This window comes from Prionailurus viverrinus, chromosome B3, assembly GCF_022837055.1.
Source record: "Prionailurus viverrinus isolate Anna chromosome B3, UM_Priviv_1.0, whole genome shotgun sequence".
Taxonomy (NCBI): Eukaryota; Metazoa; Chordata; class Mammalia; order Carnivora; family Felidae; genus Prionailurus; species Prionailurus viverrinus.
This window is the reverse complement of record NC_062566.1, coordinates 58772869-58787036: the sequence shown is the minus strand read 5'-3', so window position 1 is coordinate 58787036 and position 14168 is coordinate 58772869. Positions and strand designations below refer to the sequence as shown.

At 37.4% G+C, this 14168-nt stretch overlaps 1 protein-coding gene across 1 annotated transcript in view; it reads right to left on the bottom strand.

Moving 5' to 3' along the window:
* Nucleotides 1-14168, bottom strand: part of FSIP1 (fibrous sheath interacting protein 1) — a 196097-nt gene that overhangs the window by 112621 nt on the left and 69308 nt on the right. Inside the window, exon 10 of the mRNA XM_047863184.1 lies at nucleotides 11043-11183. Coding sequence (XP_047719140.1) covers nucleotides 11043-11183 — 141 coding nt within the window. The remainder of the gene's footprint in view (nucleotides 1-11042; nucleotides 11184-14168) is intronic.

The following is a 14168-nucleotide window of genomic DNA, read 5'->3' as shown; positions in this document are numbered from 1 at the left end:
AAGCCACATAACAATTTTCCTCTAGCTGATTTGAAAATATTGATGATGTTCTCAGCCCTATAAGGGCTGATGGAAAGCTTTAGAAAAGTTACAGAAAAGTGAGAGGGAAAATAAGTGTAAATGCCAGAATCCTGTATAGGAATCAGGGAAGGTCTAACTCCAAGAATTTCCACTTTTATTATATTTTCATTTCATTGGTTCCATTTCAAATCTTCCTTTGCCATACTTTCAAAAGCCCCTTTTATTTCTTTAAATATGTTAAGCAGACTTATTTTACATTCCGAAATAGTCTGTTCCAAGCTGCAGTCTATGTGGAACTGATTCTATAATGTGTTTTTTCTATTAACTCGCGCTTGTGGTGCCTTATGTCCTTATGTATGTGTGGAGAGGGGGGTTCTTTATTATGAGTTCGGGGTCCTTAAACTTTATTTGTAGGGCCTCTCTAAGGTCTAGATTTAAATTGTGTTCTTCTAGAGAGACTTCCTTTTCCTACAACCAGAAACCAGGAGTACTGCCAACCTAAGACCACTTTCAACTAAACATTCAACTTGAGGTTTTTCAGGCCCCATAAGTAGTGTGAACTCAAACTCAAAACTTACCTCCATGCAGGTTTACAGTTAGAGATTCTCATGGGAGACTTCTTTCCTACTTCACCCACAACCAAAGCAAAGACTGCTTACACCCATCTTCACCATCCCCTCTCCACAGCAGGTTTTTTCTTGCTCACCCACTGCGGTTTTAACAACTTGGTGAACCAACTCTGTGCAGGAGTTCTGATTTGACCTCAGCCTTGGGCCCTGTCTCCTCAGCCCCTTACACGTGGTCTATTGAAATCCAGGCTTTAGGCCATTGAAGATCAACACATATCTCAGAGACAAATGTTGGCTCCAGCGGCCACTTACCCCTTATTGTCTTGTCATTTCTCTCCTCCCAGAAATTCCCTTTTCTGCCAGCTCAGCCATGCTTTAAAAAATTACTTTAAAAAAAATACATCTTATACCATATTTAGGTTGACTTTACTAAGAGGAACTTCTCTAAATCCCTAGTCTGCCATATAGCTAGAAGTAGAACTCTCCTACTGTTCTAAGTAGGAAACTTTATATAATTCATAACCCCAGGCAGTATTTTTCAGTCTGTTTCAGGTTGTTCTGACTTGCCCCCATGGCCATGGAAACGCCAGTTGCACACAATGAATCTGGTTCTGGTCCCTGGCCTCACATGGATCAATTTGACCTCACATCAGTCAAATTTCCAGCTTCAGGTCTGCTAAGTTTTGGGTTTCTACTGCATTTCACATTTGTTCTATTGCATTCCACAGAGATAGACATCTTTCTTTGCTATTATACTGTTTTCTCAAATTTTCTATATAGTTGGAGCCAAGGTAAGTATAAACTTAGGTTAATACATGATCTTGACAAGAAATCGACATTAAACTATGTTTTTCAAATAGAACTTTCAGGTCAAATTTTATGGGAAGTTTTTTGAGGATCATATATGTTTTTTCCTAAAACACTTAGCATCTATGGTCAGTGGCCAATGATATAATGTTAATAAGACAGAATGTTGAGAACAAGAATTTTTCTAGGTGTACAATATACTGATTCAACAATTCTATGCATTACTCAGTGCTCGTCATGATAAGTGTACCCTTCATCCCCTTCCCTATTTCACCCATCCCCCCCACCCACTTCCTGTCTGGTAACCAACATTTCTTCTCCATGTTTTTTTGCCTGTCTCTTTTTTCTTTATTCATTTGTCTTGTCTCTTAAATTCCACATATGAGTGAAATCATATGGTATTTGTCTTTCTCAGTCTGACTGATTTCTTTCACTTAGCATTATACCCTCTAGAGCCATCCATGTTGTCACAAATGGAAAGATCTCGTTTTTTATGACTGAGTAATATTCCATTGGTATATATACCACATCTTTATCCACTCATCTATAGATGGACACTTGGGTTGCTTCCATATCTTGGCTATCTTTGCAATAAATAATGCTGCAATAAACATAAGGGTGCATGTATCTTTTCAAATCAGTGTTTTTATTTTCTTTAAATATCCAGTAGTGGAATTACTGGATCATATGGTAACTCAATTTTTAATTTTTTGAGGAACCTCCATACTGTTTTCCATGATGGCTATACCAATTTGCATTCCCACCAACAGTGCACAAGGGTTCCTTTTTCTCCACATCACCACTATTTGCTATTTTTCGTGTTTCTTTTTAGCCATACTGACAGATATAGAGAACAAGAATTTAATAAAAAATCTCCAGACCCAGTAAACTAGAGATGGAGGTCTCCATAGTTCACTATAATATACATGAGCCAAAGGGCTAGAAACTAAAGACCAGGGCCGAACCCAGTGATATCAAGACATAACTATCCAGTAGGAACATAGGTCTGGAAGACACAAGGTGAAGGTAAAGAGGGAAGAAGACAGCCACATCGTGGTGACTGAGACCCATGAGCTACAGTGCTCAGAACCGTGGGCTCAACATCACAGATCAGCAACGGGCCTGCACTCACTACTCCAAGTGTACTCTGCGGACCAGTGCTAGTCCTCAAACCATTTGTAATACATCTGCCATGCAGTAAGAACCTATGCCAGAATTTAAATCAACTGTTTCACCAAGAAAACTTTTCTTGATGAAGTAAAAATACATGTACTTACGTTCTGGTAGAAGTCCCCTACCCCCCACCAATAACAAACAGTTCCTTAACCATCCACATTAAAATGACTGCTTTAGACAGTCCCTGCTTTGGCTAGAGGTAGCCTTAGATGGTAACAAGAAGTAGATCCAGAATCCTGAAGGTCTGTTAAAAGAAAACCTACTGGCTGTAGCTGGTTAAGAAAAATTAAAGGATTAAAGACTACATATGAATACAAATAACATCTCTACCGGGAATTCATCATCTCCATTGGGAATAAATTCAAGAATTTATTATACTAAATGAAACTAAAAATGACCTTACGTATGGGAAAAGAAATTAAATAGTATTACAGCCACATGTTAACAACCAAATAATAGGTTTAATCTCAACTTCTAAAATTGTCATAAGTTTTAATTATGTATGCATTCTAATTTTATGTCAATAAATGCTATACTGGTTAAATGTGAGGGTGTGGCATATCATAATCTTTACAACACTTACTGAACTTTATATAATTATATTTAATTATATCCTTTAATAGTATATTATTTGTTTATTTCTTGAGGTATGCACACACCCTTGTTCCATGTAACCACATCCATGGCACATGGCCTCAACAAATGAACTTTGAAAACTAATCCAGAAAGCAAAAGGTGAATTATGATAAAATCTAACTAGTCTTGTAATCTATTTCTAGAGACTCTGCCCAAAAATAAAGCTTTTTAAAAAATAGATAGTATTCTAAAACAAAGTTGCCACCAAAATTTTCATTTTTAAGATGACTTTCAAGACTTGCACATTATCATTCAGAAATAGTACAATACCTAAACCTTCTATAACAATAGCAAGTCTGCATTATAATAATGCATATATTACAATTACATGTGAAGAATCATAATCCAGAAGAAAATATCCTTAAAATTTTTAAAAATATTTTATTATATAGGCATAATACAAAGTACATAACCCCTCTTGTCCCAAAATATATTATATATATTTTTAATATATATAAAATATTTATTTTTTATATATTTTAAACTGAAATCTATTAACGTATTTTACAAACGTTTTTAATATGATGGTTGAAACAAAATAAGTTCATGAAAAAAACCATCCAATTACCTTTAATATTTTATTCCCAAAGCAATAGAGCTAATTGTGCTTTCAATTTATTCTGCAACATATTTGAATACTATACATAGTTGATGACTTTAAAATGGTTACTGACTCCATTCATTCTAGAATAATTCCTGAACACCAGCCATGTACCTATAACTGCTACATGCTGTTTCACAACCATTACATGATACTATTCAGCTGCAAAAAGTTTGACCAAGATGCATCAGATGATGTAGAAATAAATCAGTGCTTCTGAAAATTTTGTGCTCTATTTACTTGTTTCAAAATGTGTTTCTTTCTACCTATGATTTCTAGAATGGATTTTGTAAGATTTGCTCTACTGTTAATGTGCAAATCCCACTCTCACAATTTCACAATCAAATATTTTGCACCATCATTGCACACACCTACCAACACCCACAGAAGGAAAAATAAAGGCTGTGAACCCTATAAAAATACCAATAATTTATGTGTCAATGTTATAACTTTATCTGCCTTCCTGAAAGCTGTTACAAATGACAAAGAAAGATTAAATAATATCTACAGTTCTGAACAATGACACCAAAGAGAGAGTATAATTACTTTTCCAACTCAGGCCTTTCTTAATGTATGAATACCAAAACATACTAGTTAGCCTTCCAGCTTAACCACAAACATGTCAGGTTTGTTTGGAGTTCCAGTGCATTTGGGTAAAACGTATAAATGGCTGGTAACAGTTTAAAGGCTTTAGAATGAAGCCCACATTTGTTGGTGGCCCCAAAACTTAGCTGAAAATTGGCTGACATGAGTAGGTGTGACTTAAAGAGGCTGAATGTAATGAAATGCTCACAAGCTAAAATGTCAAAAGCATTGAGGATTGGCCCAAGTCTACCACTAACTAACTGTGAGTCTTGGAAAAATCATTTAGCTATTCAAGACCTTGGTTTCTAATCCATGGAACTGGCCCACATGACCTGTAAGGACCCTTCAGCTCTCACATTCTATAATTCTGATTCTATGGCTTGTTTAGTAATTGAAGGTAGGCCCTCCACCATTCACTGAGCAGAAGAAATCTCCAGCCTTCTGATTGGTGTCCATGTATTCTTATACCAGGTTAAACGGCAAGAGCATGTCGAAATAGGAATTGGAACACAAGGATTTATCATCCTTTGTGAACCACATTCTTATCCACAATGCTCAGCAACAAGGCTTAGAGTGCTAAACATTTCGATGCAATAATGACAATGCAGTTCACCAAACAAGGCCAAGCTCAGTGGTTTCCAGGAAACCGAAAAGGGAAAGAATGTGGAAAGAAATAGTAGAGACTTCAAATGATGAAAAAAAAAAAAAATGAATGAAATTCAAACTGAGAATCAAAAGAGACACAATAAAGACCTAAAAAGTGTGGTCAATGCATTTAGAATGATTAGAACCATGGAAAGCTTTTGCTAACAATACTAACAAAACATCTTTGAGAATATTTTATCATTAAAGGAGTCCATGAGATGAGATCAGCATGATGATTCTTTCTTGGAAAATGCAAAAACTAAAATTGAATTCTTCTGATTTGTGAAAGCTAGGATTATTATGCCACTTCATTAATGGCATTTTTACCTATTTCTAGAAGCTCAAGATGTTCTTTATTTGAAAAACATCCCCTTAGTCTTATTATCAATACCTCTGAAAAATTAGACCAAACATGAATTATTACTATTTATGTAAATTACTCAAGAAGCCTATCATTACATTAAAGGGTTAAAATGTATGTAAATAAAACAATGAAATGATACAATTACCTCAATGATGAATCCCTTTCTTTAGGAATAAAGACACTTTTTAAAAATTTTTTTCATGTTTACTTATTTATTTTGAGAGAAAGATAGCATGAGCAGGGAAGGGGCAGAGACAGAGGGGGACAGAGGATCCCAAGTGGGCTCTGTGCTGACAGCAGAGAGCCCAATGTGGGGCTCAAACTCGTGAACCAGGAGATAACAACCTGAGCTGAAGTTGGACACTTAACCAACTGAACCACCCAGGTGCCAAGGAATAAAGGCAATTTAATAGAAAGTGGAAAATAATAGAACTAAGCTATTAACATTTATATGCTATTTCCCTTCAGATTGTTGTCAGTATACACACATATATATCACATAGTTATAGTTGATACTTACCGTGTATCTAGAATTTTTATTTTTAGGTTTCAGATCACTCATTTCCAACTAAAAGTCCTTTATTGACAAAATCCTTGTATTTGTCATTTTTATTATTCTACTATAGTATTAAATGGATAAGACTGTATAAATTGCTTTGGCATTCTATTTAAGAGCATTTAAGCTGTTCCTTACTTTGTTCAGTTTAGTTTTCCTTGGCTGTTATTGCTTTGTACATATTCCTAAAAGTGGAATTGTGCAGGTCAAAAATATAAATAATGTCATAGCCATCGTCATAAAAATTGACAAACTGCTTTTTGTGGGAAAAAGAACCAGTTTAAAAAGTTTCCAAAAACTGAATATTTACCCAGAAAATAGATAACACTAGTTCAGGGGTGCCTGGTGGCTCATTCAGTTAAGTGTCCGACTTTAGCTCAGGTCATTATCTCACAGTTTGTGAGTTTGAGCCCCACATCAGGCTCTGTGCTGACAGCTCAGAGCCTGGAGGCTGCTTTGGATTCTGTGTTTTCCTCTCTCTCTACTCCTCCCCCACTTGCTCACGTGCTCCCTCTGTCTCTCAAAAATAAAATAAAAACATTTTTTAAAAAAACACTAGTTCAAAGGGATATACACCCCTATGCTTATAGCCAAATTATGGAAGAAGTCCAAGTATCCATCGATAGAAGAATGGATAAAGAAGATGTGGTATGTGTGTATATATATATATATATACATATATATATATATACACACATACATACAATATATATATATATATATATATACACACATACATACAATGAAGCATTATTCGGCCATAAAAAAAAAGAATGAAATTTTGCCATTTTCAACAATACGGATGGAGCCAGAGAATATAATGCTAAGCAAAATAAATCAGTCCCAGAAAGCCAAGCACCATATGACTTCACTCACATGTGAACAAAACAAGTTAAGAAACAAAACAAATAAGCAAAACAAATAAGCAAAGGATTAAAAAGAGAGACAAACCAGGAAACAGACTCTTAACTATAGAAAACAAACTGATAGTTACCAGCGGGGAGGTAGGTAGGGAGATGGGTGAAATAGGTGATGGGGATTAAGGAGTGCACTTGTCGTGATGAGCTCTGGGTGGCGTATGGAAGTGCTGAATCACTATATTGTACACCTGAAACTAATATAACACTGTATATTAACTGCATTGGAATTCAAACAAATTTTTTTTAATTTTTATTTTTTCTTTTTTTTTAAATTTTTTTAATGTTTATTTTTGAGAGAGATAAAGAGTGAGTGGGGAGGGGCAAAGAAAGAGGGAGACACAGAATCCGAAGCAGGCTTCAGGCTCTGAGCTGTCAGCACAGAGCCTGATGTGGGGCTCGAACTCACAAACTGCGAGATCGTCACCTGAGCTGAAGTTGGACACTTACCCGACTGAGCCACCCAGGCGCCCCTTGATTCTAAGGCTTACCTCCATCTTCAATTTCATCCTCTCTGCTATATCCTTCCCTTTGTTATCATAGAAACAAGCATATGTAAATGCCATCTTAATAATGTTAATAATAAAAATAACAATACTAATAATAAACATTTAGAGAGCACTTAAGACATGCCAAACCCTGTTCGGAGCACTTTATATACATGCTAACTAATTTAATCTTCATAACAACCTATAAAGGGGATAACTATCCCATTCTATAGATCAAAGAACTAAAGCACAGAGAGGTCAAAATACCTGTCCAAGGTCACACAGCTAGTAAGTACAGAGTTGAAATTCAAACCCAAACAGGCTGCTCCAGTGTATGGCTCTTAACCACTATGTCCCATGTATAGAAGCTTACATAACAAAACTACAACGCAGGGAGGTAATATAGAGCAGACTGGGTTGAAAAGAGTCAATGGGCAAAGAAGCCCGTACGGCACCTAAAAGAACAGAGAGTGACTCTCTGAGCTAGTGGGAAAATCAGGGGACAGGTACCAGAGACCACTGTATGCAAATGACGGAGAGGTTGTCTGTGGGATCTGTCTTGTATGGCCTGTTCTATGAATACAGCTATTTTCATTTTCTCTTGATGCTATCATCTCAAATCATCTCCATACAAGGAGCCAGCTTGACAGAGGAACTCTCATCCATGGTCGAAGCCAATACTCCCAACCCCACCAGGGAGCCCACCAGGCGAGAAGTAAGTGGCTCAGCACAAACCCCATCCGCCATGTCATCGTGCCTACTTTCCCTCGCTCCTAACAGCTCCTAATAGCAAGATCCAGTGACACCAATACAACTACTACCACCTTCAGGCTTTGCCAAATCCCACTGCCTCGACTAAGCTTGACTGAAGCGAATGTGCATTTGCAGCCTCAGCCTACCACCTGAAACACGGAATTAAGTCATTTTTCCAGCCCTTGCTGACAGATCAAACCTAGGATTCAGGTGGTTCCAGGACTACCCCCAGGGCTCCACATTGCCCTTTTCCTCACTCTTTCCCCAGTTCATCCCTAAAATTGAATATGGCCTTTACCCATAAATCACCAATTCAATGTCCACAGATTACTGCTTTCACCCAAATCAGTGATCCTGAAACAATGTTCTCTTGTAATAGGAAGAAGAAGACAAAACTGTAAAATTAGCCGTTTCCAGAAGCTATCATACAGACAACATATTCTTTGCTCTATACGTAGCAAGCTAACTTTTTTTATACATATGAAAGACAATCTCACATTCTCCCAAAAAGTGTTACTAAACTTCCAAAAGTAACTTTCAATAGAATATTTAAACCAATTACTACTGAACAATTGGGAAGCACACACACTAAGCTTTACATGTTATAAATGACATCATTTCTCACCCAAAATATGCCAACATTCACAGGCAGAAGGTCATCTAGCCCTACTCGCTTGATTTTAAAGTCAGAAAACCAAGTCTTCAAGAGACTAAGTGACTTCTTCAAGGTGACGGAGTAGGCCCCTGACAACTCTGAAACAAGGAGTCAGGTCTCCAGATTCCCAATGCACAAAGTACCCAGAAGTCTATGAGGTGCAATGAGCTTCAAAGAGTTTTAAACAGACATAGTATGTTCCCTGAAAAGGACACACATGTGGTACACAATGTGATCCATAGGATATTGTGAAACTCTAAGCAGTCAAAACATAAAGACTCATATGCCAACACTCATATGCCTTTATCACACAAGTTTCTCAAAGTGTTGACTGTAAAACAATAAAGTTGAAAGTTAATCATTTCAATCCTGTCTCTTCCACTCAGTAGCTACATATGCTTGAGGAAGTTACTCAACCTCTCCACGTCTCTATTTCCTTGTCTGGAAAATGAGGAGAGTAGTGTTTACCTCACAGAGTGGTTATAAAGACTAGGTAAGTTAATAAGTTACAAAGTACTTGGAACGGTGCCTGCCACTGTAGGCCCACAGTCGTTGTTCTTCTCTACTTACATATGATTCTTTTCCACTTAGATAACAACTAACTCTTAGTATTGATCATACTTCTGTAAATCTATCCAACCTTCATATGACACTGGAAAAATATACAAGATTTCCTAAAGGACCCAGGTGTTGAGTCAAAAATTAAATAATAATAGAGACATGGTAGAAAATAATGGATACAAGTCCAAGGCATAAGACAAATGGTGAGAAATCAGGAGAACTGAATTAGGGAGAATGACAGGCTTTGCCTGCTTTGGATTGGCAGGCATGGGGTGAGAAATGCCAACCATTTTCAAAATGAGTCAAACCACAAACATTTTACTTACCGCATCAAGTTTGCAATGGCCTATCACTACCACCACAACTATTGGCCAAGAGCCTCTTTACACTCCCTAACCATTCTTACCTCTTCCACTTCCTCCCCGTATCAACAGATTCAAGGAGAAAAAAAAAAAAAACCCTCAGAAAATAAAAATGAAGGTCTCCCTGAAACATAATTCCCATTTAATTTCCCATGAAAAGTAAACAAAAATGAATTCTAAAGAGAAGCACAATGCATGTATTCCCCTTAGATCTGTTGCCTGACTCTCATTAGGTAGACCTAGCTGTCCTTTAGGCTGAGAGTCAGTGAAGCTGTCCATGGCTGGCAAAAGGTTAAGAGCAATTCAGCAGGACACGGTCATTAGGGGTGAAGAATCTCAGTCAGGACCGGGCCACACTCTTGGAGAGCTCTAAGGAGATCAGAATGGAATCAAAATCACTTACCTGACGCTCACTCCCATGGAACAGCATATAAAATAAAATAATAAGAGAAGAGACTGACCAGGGTTAAGCGGCTAGACAGGAGGGGACAGTGCTGACAGAAGGGTGATACAAACAAGGACAAAAAAAGAGAAGATTCCAAAGAGTCATAAAGAACTGCGGCAAGATATGACAGCAAATTAGACATACTGGTTAAAACTTAATGAGGCTTGAAGATCACCCAAGATAACAGGATTTAGTAGGAGACAGAAAGTAGGTACTGCTGGCAATTAGGACAAGACCAGCCCTGGGAGAGAGGATGTAGGTGGAATCACAAGTTTAGCCTTGTCATGTTTAATTTCAGGTAAAAGCAAGTATCCAGGTGGAAGCATACTACGGGTAGCTGCAAAATCAGAATATTATGGAGCATTTCTATGGGTTCAGAATATCAACCAATTCACAATTGTGCTAATTTAAGAGCTTTCTCTCACCCGCAGTGATATGTCTTTCAATGACAATCAATTAAAACATGAAATAGGCACACGAAGGATTTAGAATGAATTAAAACTGAGTAATAATATATTATGAATTATGAACAAAAAGTGGGACTACTTAAGGCATAAGTTCGATATATAAAGATGATTTTGTGGAGAATAACTACCAGATTTTTCCGTTAAAAAAAAATTTATGTCACTGTCAGGCACAGAATATTAGGCATATGGATCATCATTCTGACTTCAGATAGGATTTCACAGATTTATTATATCACATAAAGTAAGTATAATATTCCTTTAAGTTCTACGAATCATATTTTTAGCTTTTATTCAAATTCTTACTGACATATTCCCATGTCAGTTTCCTCGATGGACTTAACACATAAAACCAGTCATAAACAGTCAAAGGAAACTGGAGGCTTTTTTAAATACAATCATTGGTTACAGTTAAACTTTAAATAAAGAAGACTTACCACATTTTCCTTCATCTTTCTCAGTTTGTCATCTATCTCTCTCAGCCGGTTTTGCTGATCCCGTTGCTCTTTGGCGTTCCGAAGTACCTTTTCTCCTGGAGTTATTTCCATATTTTTATCATCATCATTAAGGTCAGGTTCCTAATCAAAAAAAAAAAAAAAATTCACACACAGGCTGGAAATGTACCATTACATGCTGTCCCAAAGCAAATGAACTTTAAAGGTTTGGCTTTGCTTCTCAAACAATATTTCTTCCCTTCAAAATGATATTCAGGGGTACCTGGGTAGCTCAGCTGGTGGAGTGTCTGACTCTTGATCTCAGGTCTTGATTTCAGGGTAATGAGTTCCAGCCCTGCACTGGGCATGGAACCTACTTTTAAAACAAATTATATTTATAATTCCCTAAACTCTTCCTCTTTGAAGGAGAAGGGTCCAACTATACATAAAACAAGTAGGAAAATAAACTCAATCATTTAGAAATCAAGAAGTTACAGTGAAAAGAGAAGTGGCCAGGAAGCAGCAACCTGGGCTCTGGTCCCTGCTCTATACATATCAGCCCAAGATCTTGGGCAAATCACACTTGCTCTGGACTCCAAGTTCATCATATATAAATAACAAGAAAAAAAAAGCCTGCCTATCCATACTATGAGAGGCAGATGTTTGCTTAGTGAACTGGAATAGGCAAAGTCAGGAGTTTTGAATCCTGGCTCTACCTGGCTCCTGACTAAGATGGCTTTCGGGAAATCAACTAACCTGTCTGAACTTCAGTTTTAGCATCTGCAAAATGATAATAACATTCGGCCCCCAAAGTCATCACAGTAGGTAGTAGGTATGCAACAAATCTTAGTGGCTAACAAATGTGAGTTAAATATGCCCTCTGAAAGGAATAAAGATTACATAATGGATGTAGTTCACTATTATCAGCAATATTTGAATGGACAGAACCATAATCTTTCAAAATTAATGGATATAAAAATGAGTATTTGAGAGGAAGTTGGCTTTATATCTATAACTTCACTTCCTATCTTTTCTCCCACAGATCTCCTACTCTGTGCTGCCATGCAGGTAACTGACATAATGTCATAAATGTTGTGTTTGAAGTTACTCAAACCAGAACCCTCCAACACTCTCATCCTTTACAGAGCTTGTATCATGCCCATTATCTACCCCAAGTAAGAAGTACTTGTAACCAGTGTCTCCTTGAAGATGCTTGCATTTCTTGTATTTAGGGTTATTTTGGTGCCTTGAGACCTCAGCTCTGTGATGAAAAACACTGATTCAGAAAGAGTATTGATTATGTAGATTAACTGCCATTTTCTATTGAAGCGATAGGAGCAGCACTCTCTCCAGTTAACCTAAGATGAAGCTGGAACATTCCTAAGACACTGAATGTCAGGGACTTTGTTAATTAGCGATTCATAAATGAAACAGAAAATTCAAATAATACAGTTTCATTTTAAGAATAAAAGTACATTTAAAACTACACTTTACCCTCTACCTAAACTTTATATAGTGTGATTTTAGTATGTGACATTGTCACTACTTTTTAGCTCTAAATAATTTGTAACTTGTTTTGTTATTTAGTTTTTTATTTTTTATTTTTATTTTTTTAGAAAGAGAGAGCACAAGCAGGGGAGAGGGGCAGAGAAAGAGAGAGAGAATCTTAAGCAGGCTCCATGCTCAGCACAAAGCCCAACGCAGAGCTTGATCTGACAACCCTGGGATCATGACCTGAGCCAAAATCAAAAGTCAGACGCTCAGCTGACTGAGTCACTCAGGTGCCCTGTTATGTACTTTGAATTAATGGTTACTTAGTATATTTTTTTTGTGACTGCTTCTTTTTCATAGAACTTGGATCACACCGTATTGTCATTTTCTTTTTTTTTTTTTATTTTTTTTTCAACGTTTTTACTTATTTTTGGGACAGAGAGAGACAGAGCATGAACGGGGGAGGGGCAGAGAGAGAGGGAGACACAGAATCGGAAACAGGCTCCAGGCTCTGAGCCATCAGCCCAGAGCCTGACGCGGGGCTCGAACTCACAGACCGCGAGATCGTGACCTGGCTGAAGTCGGACGCTTAACCGACTGCACCACCCAGGCGCCCCCCGTATTGTCATTTTCAATTTGAATTTTTTCACTTATCAATACAAATCGATTATTTTTCTATATCATTAAATGTTCCTCAAAATCAATATAATCCCATACTATTTTATTACAAATTCTGTTTTTTAAAAAAATTTTATTACAAATTCCGTTTTTTAAAAAAAATGACGGGAAAAGTATAATTTTTTTGGAAGCTAAAAATATTTAGCCTCTGGGATAAATGTCTCATTAACTTCAATTTTTCTTGAAGGGTCACCATCTCGCTTCATAATACCTATTAATGAAGGCCCTCCTCTCTTACTGCCTCAACATTCACCTAAACGGTAGTTTTCAAACTCCAGTGGCCTTCAGACTCACCCACAGAGCCTGGGAAAACTTTCAAAGGCCAAGCCTCCACACCAGAGTTTCTGATTCAATAGGGGACGGACAGCCTGAATACAACTACTTGAAAATTTGAGAACCATCCACTTAACTTGAGCCTCTTAACTGATCTGAGGGCCAACAGTCTCCCATTCACTCCACCCTGTGCAGAGATGCCACGGAGCAAAGCCACTGAGCAAAGTCCTCGATCATTTCTGGTCTGTACCCTGACTAGCTCTTCAGCCTCGTTTCCCACTGCTTGGGTCTCAGACCCAAAACCATGGCAATACTCACTATTACTAGTTCTCTACTACTCCATGCCCCTTTCCTCCAGCTCCTCGTGAAGACTCCAACTCTTTTTGAGCACAAATATATTTCCCCTATAAAATGTTCCCTAACACACTTAGGAAGGGCAGTTATTCTCTGGGTCATGCCACATGTTCCCTCTTCGCAATTACCACACTGTCACTGCTCAGAGAGGGACCATGACTAATCCTACTCTGTATCCCAACACAAACTATAACCCTGAAGCTGTATAAGCACTGGCCAATAGACTGTACAGCTGACCCTTGGACAACAAGAGTTTGAACCACATAGGTCCACTTTCACACAGATTATTTTTCAATAAACAGTACAGTGCTATAAATAAATGTATTTTCTATA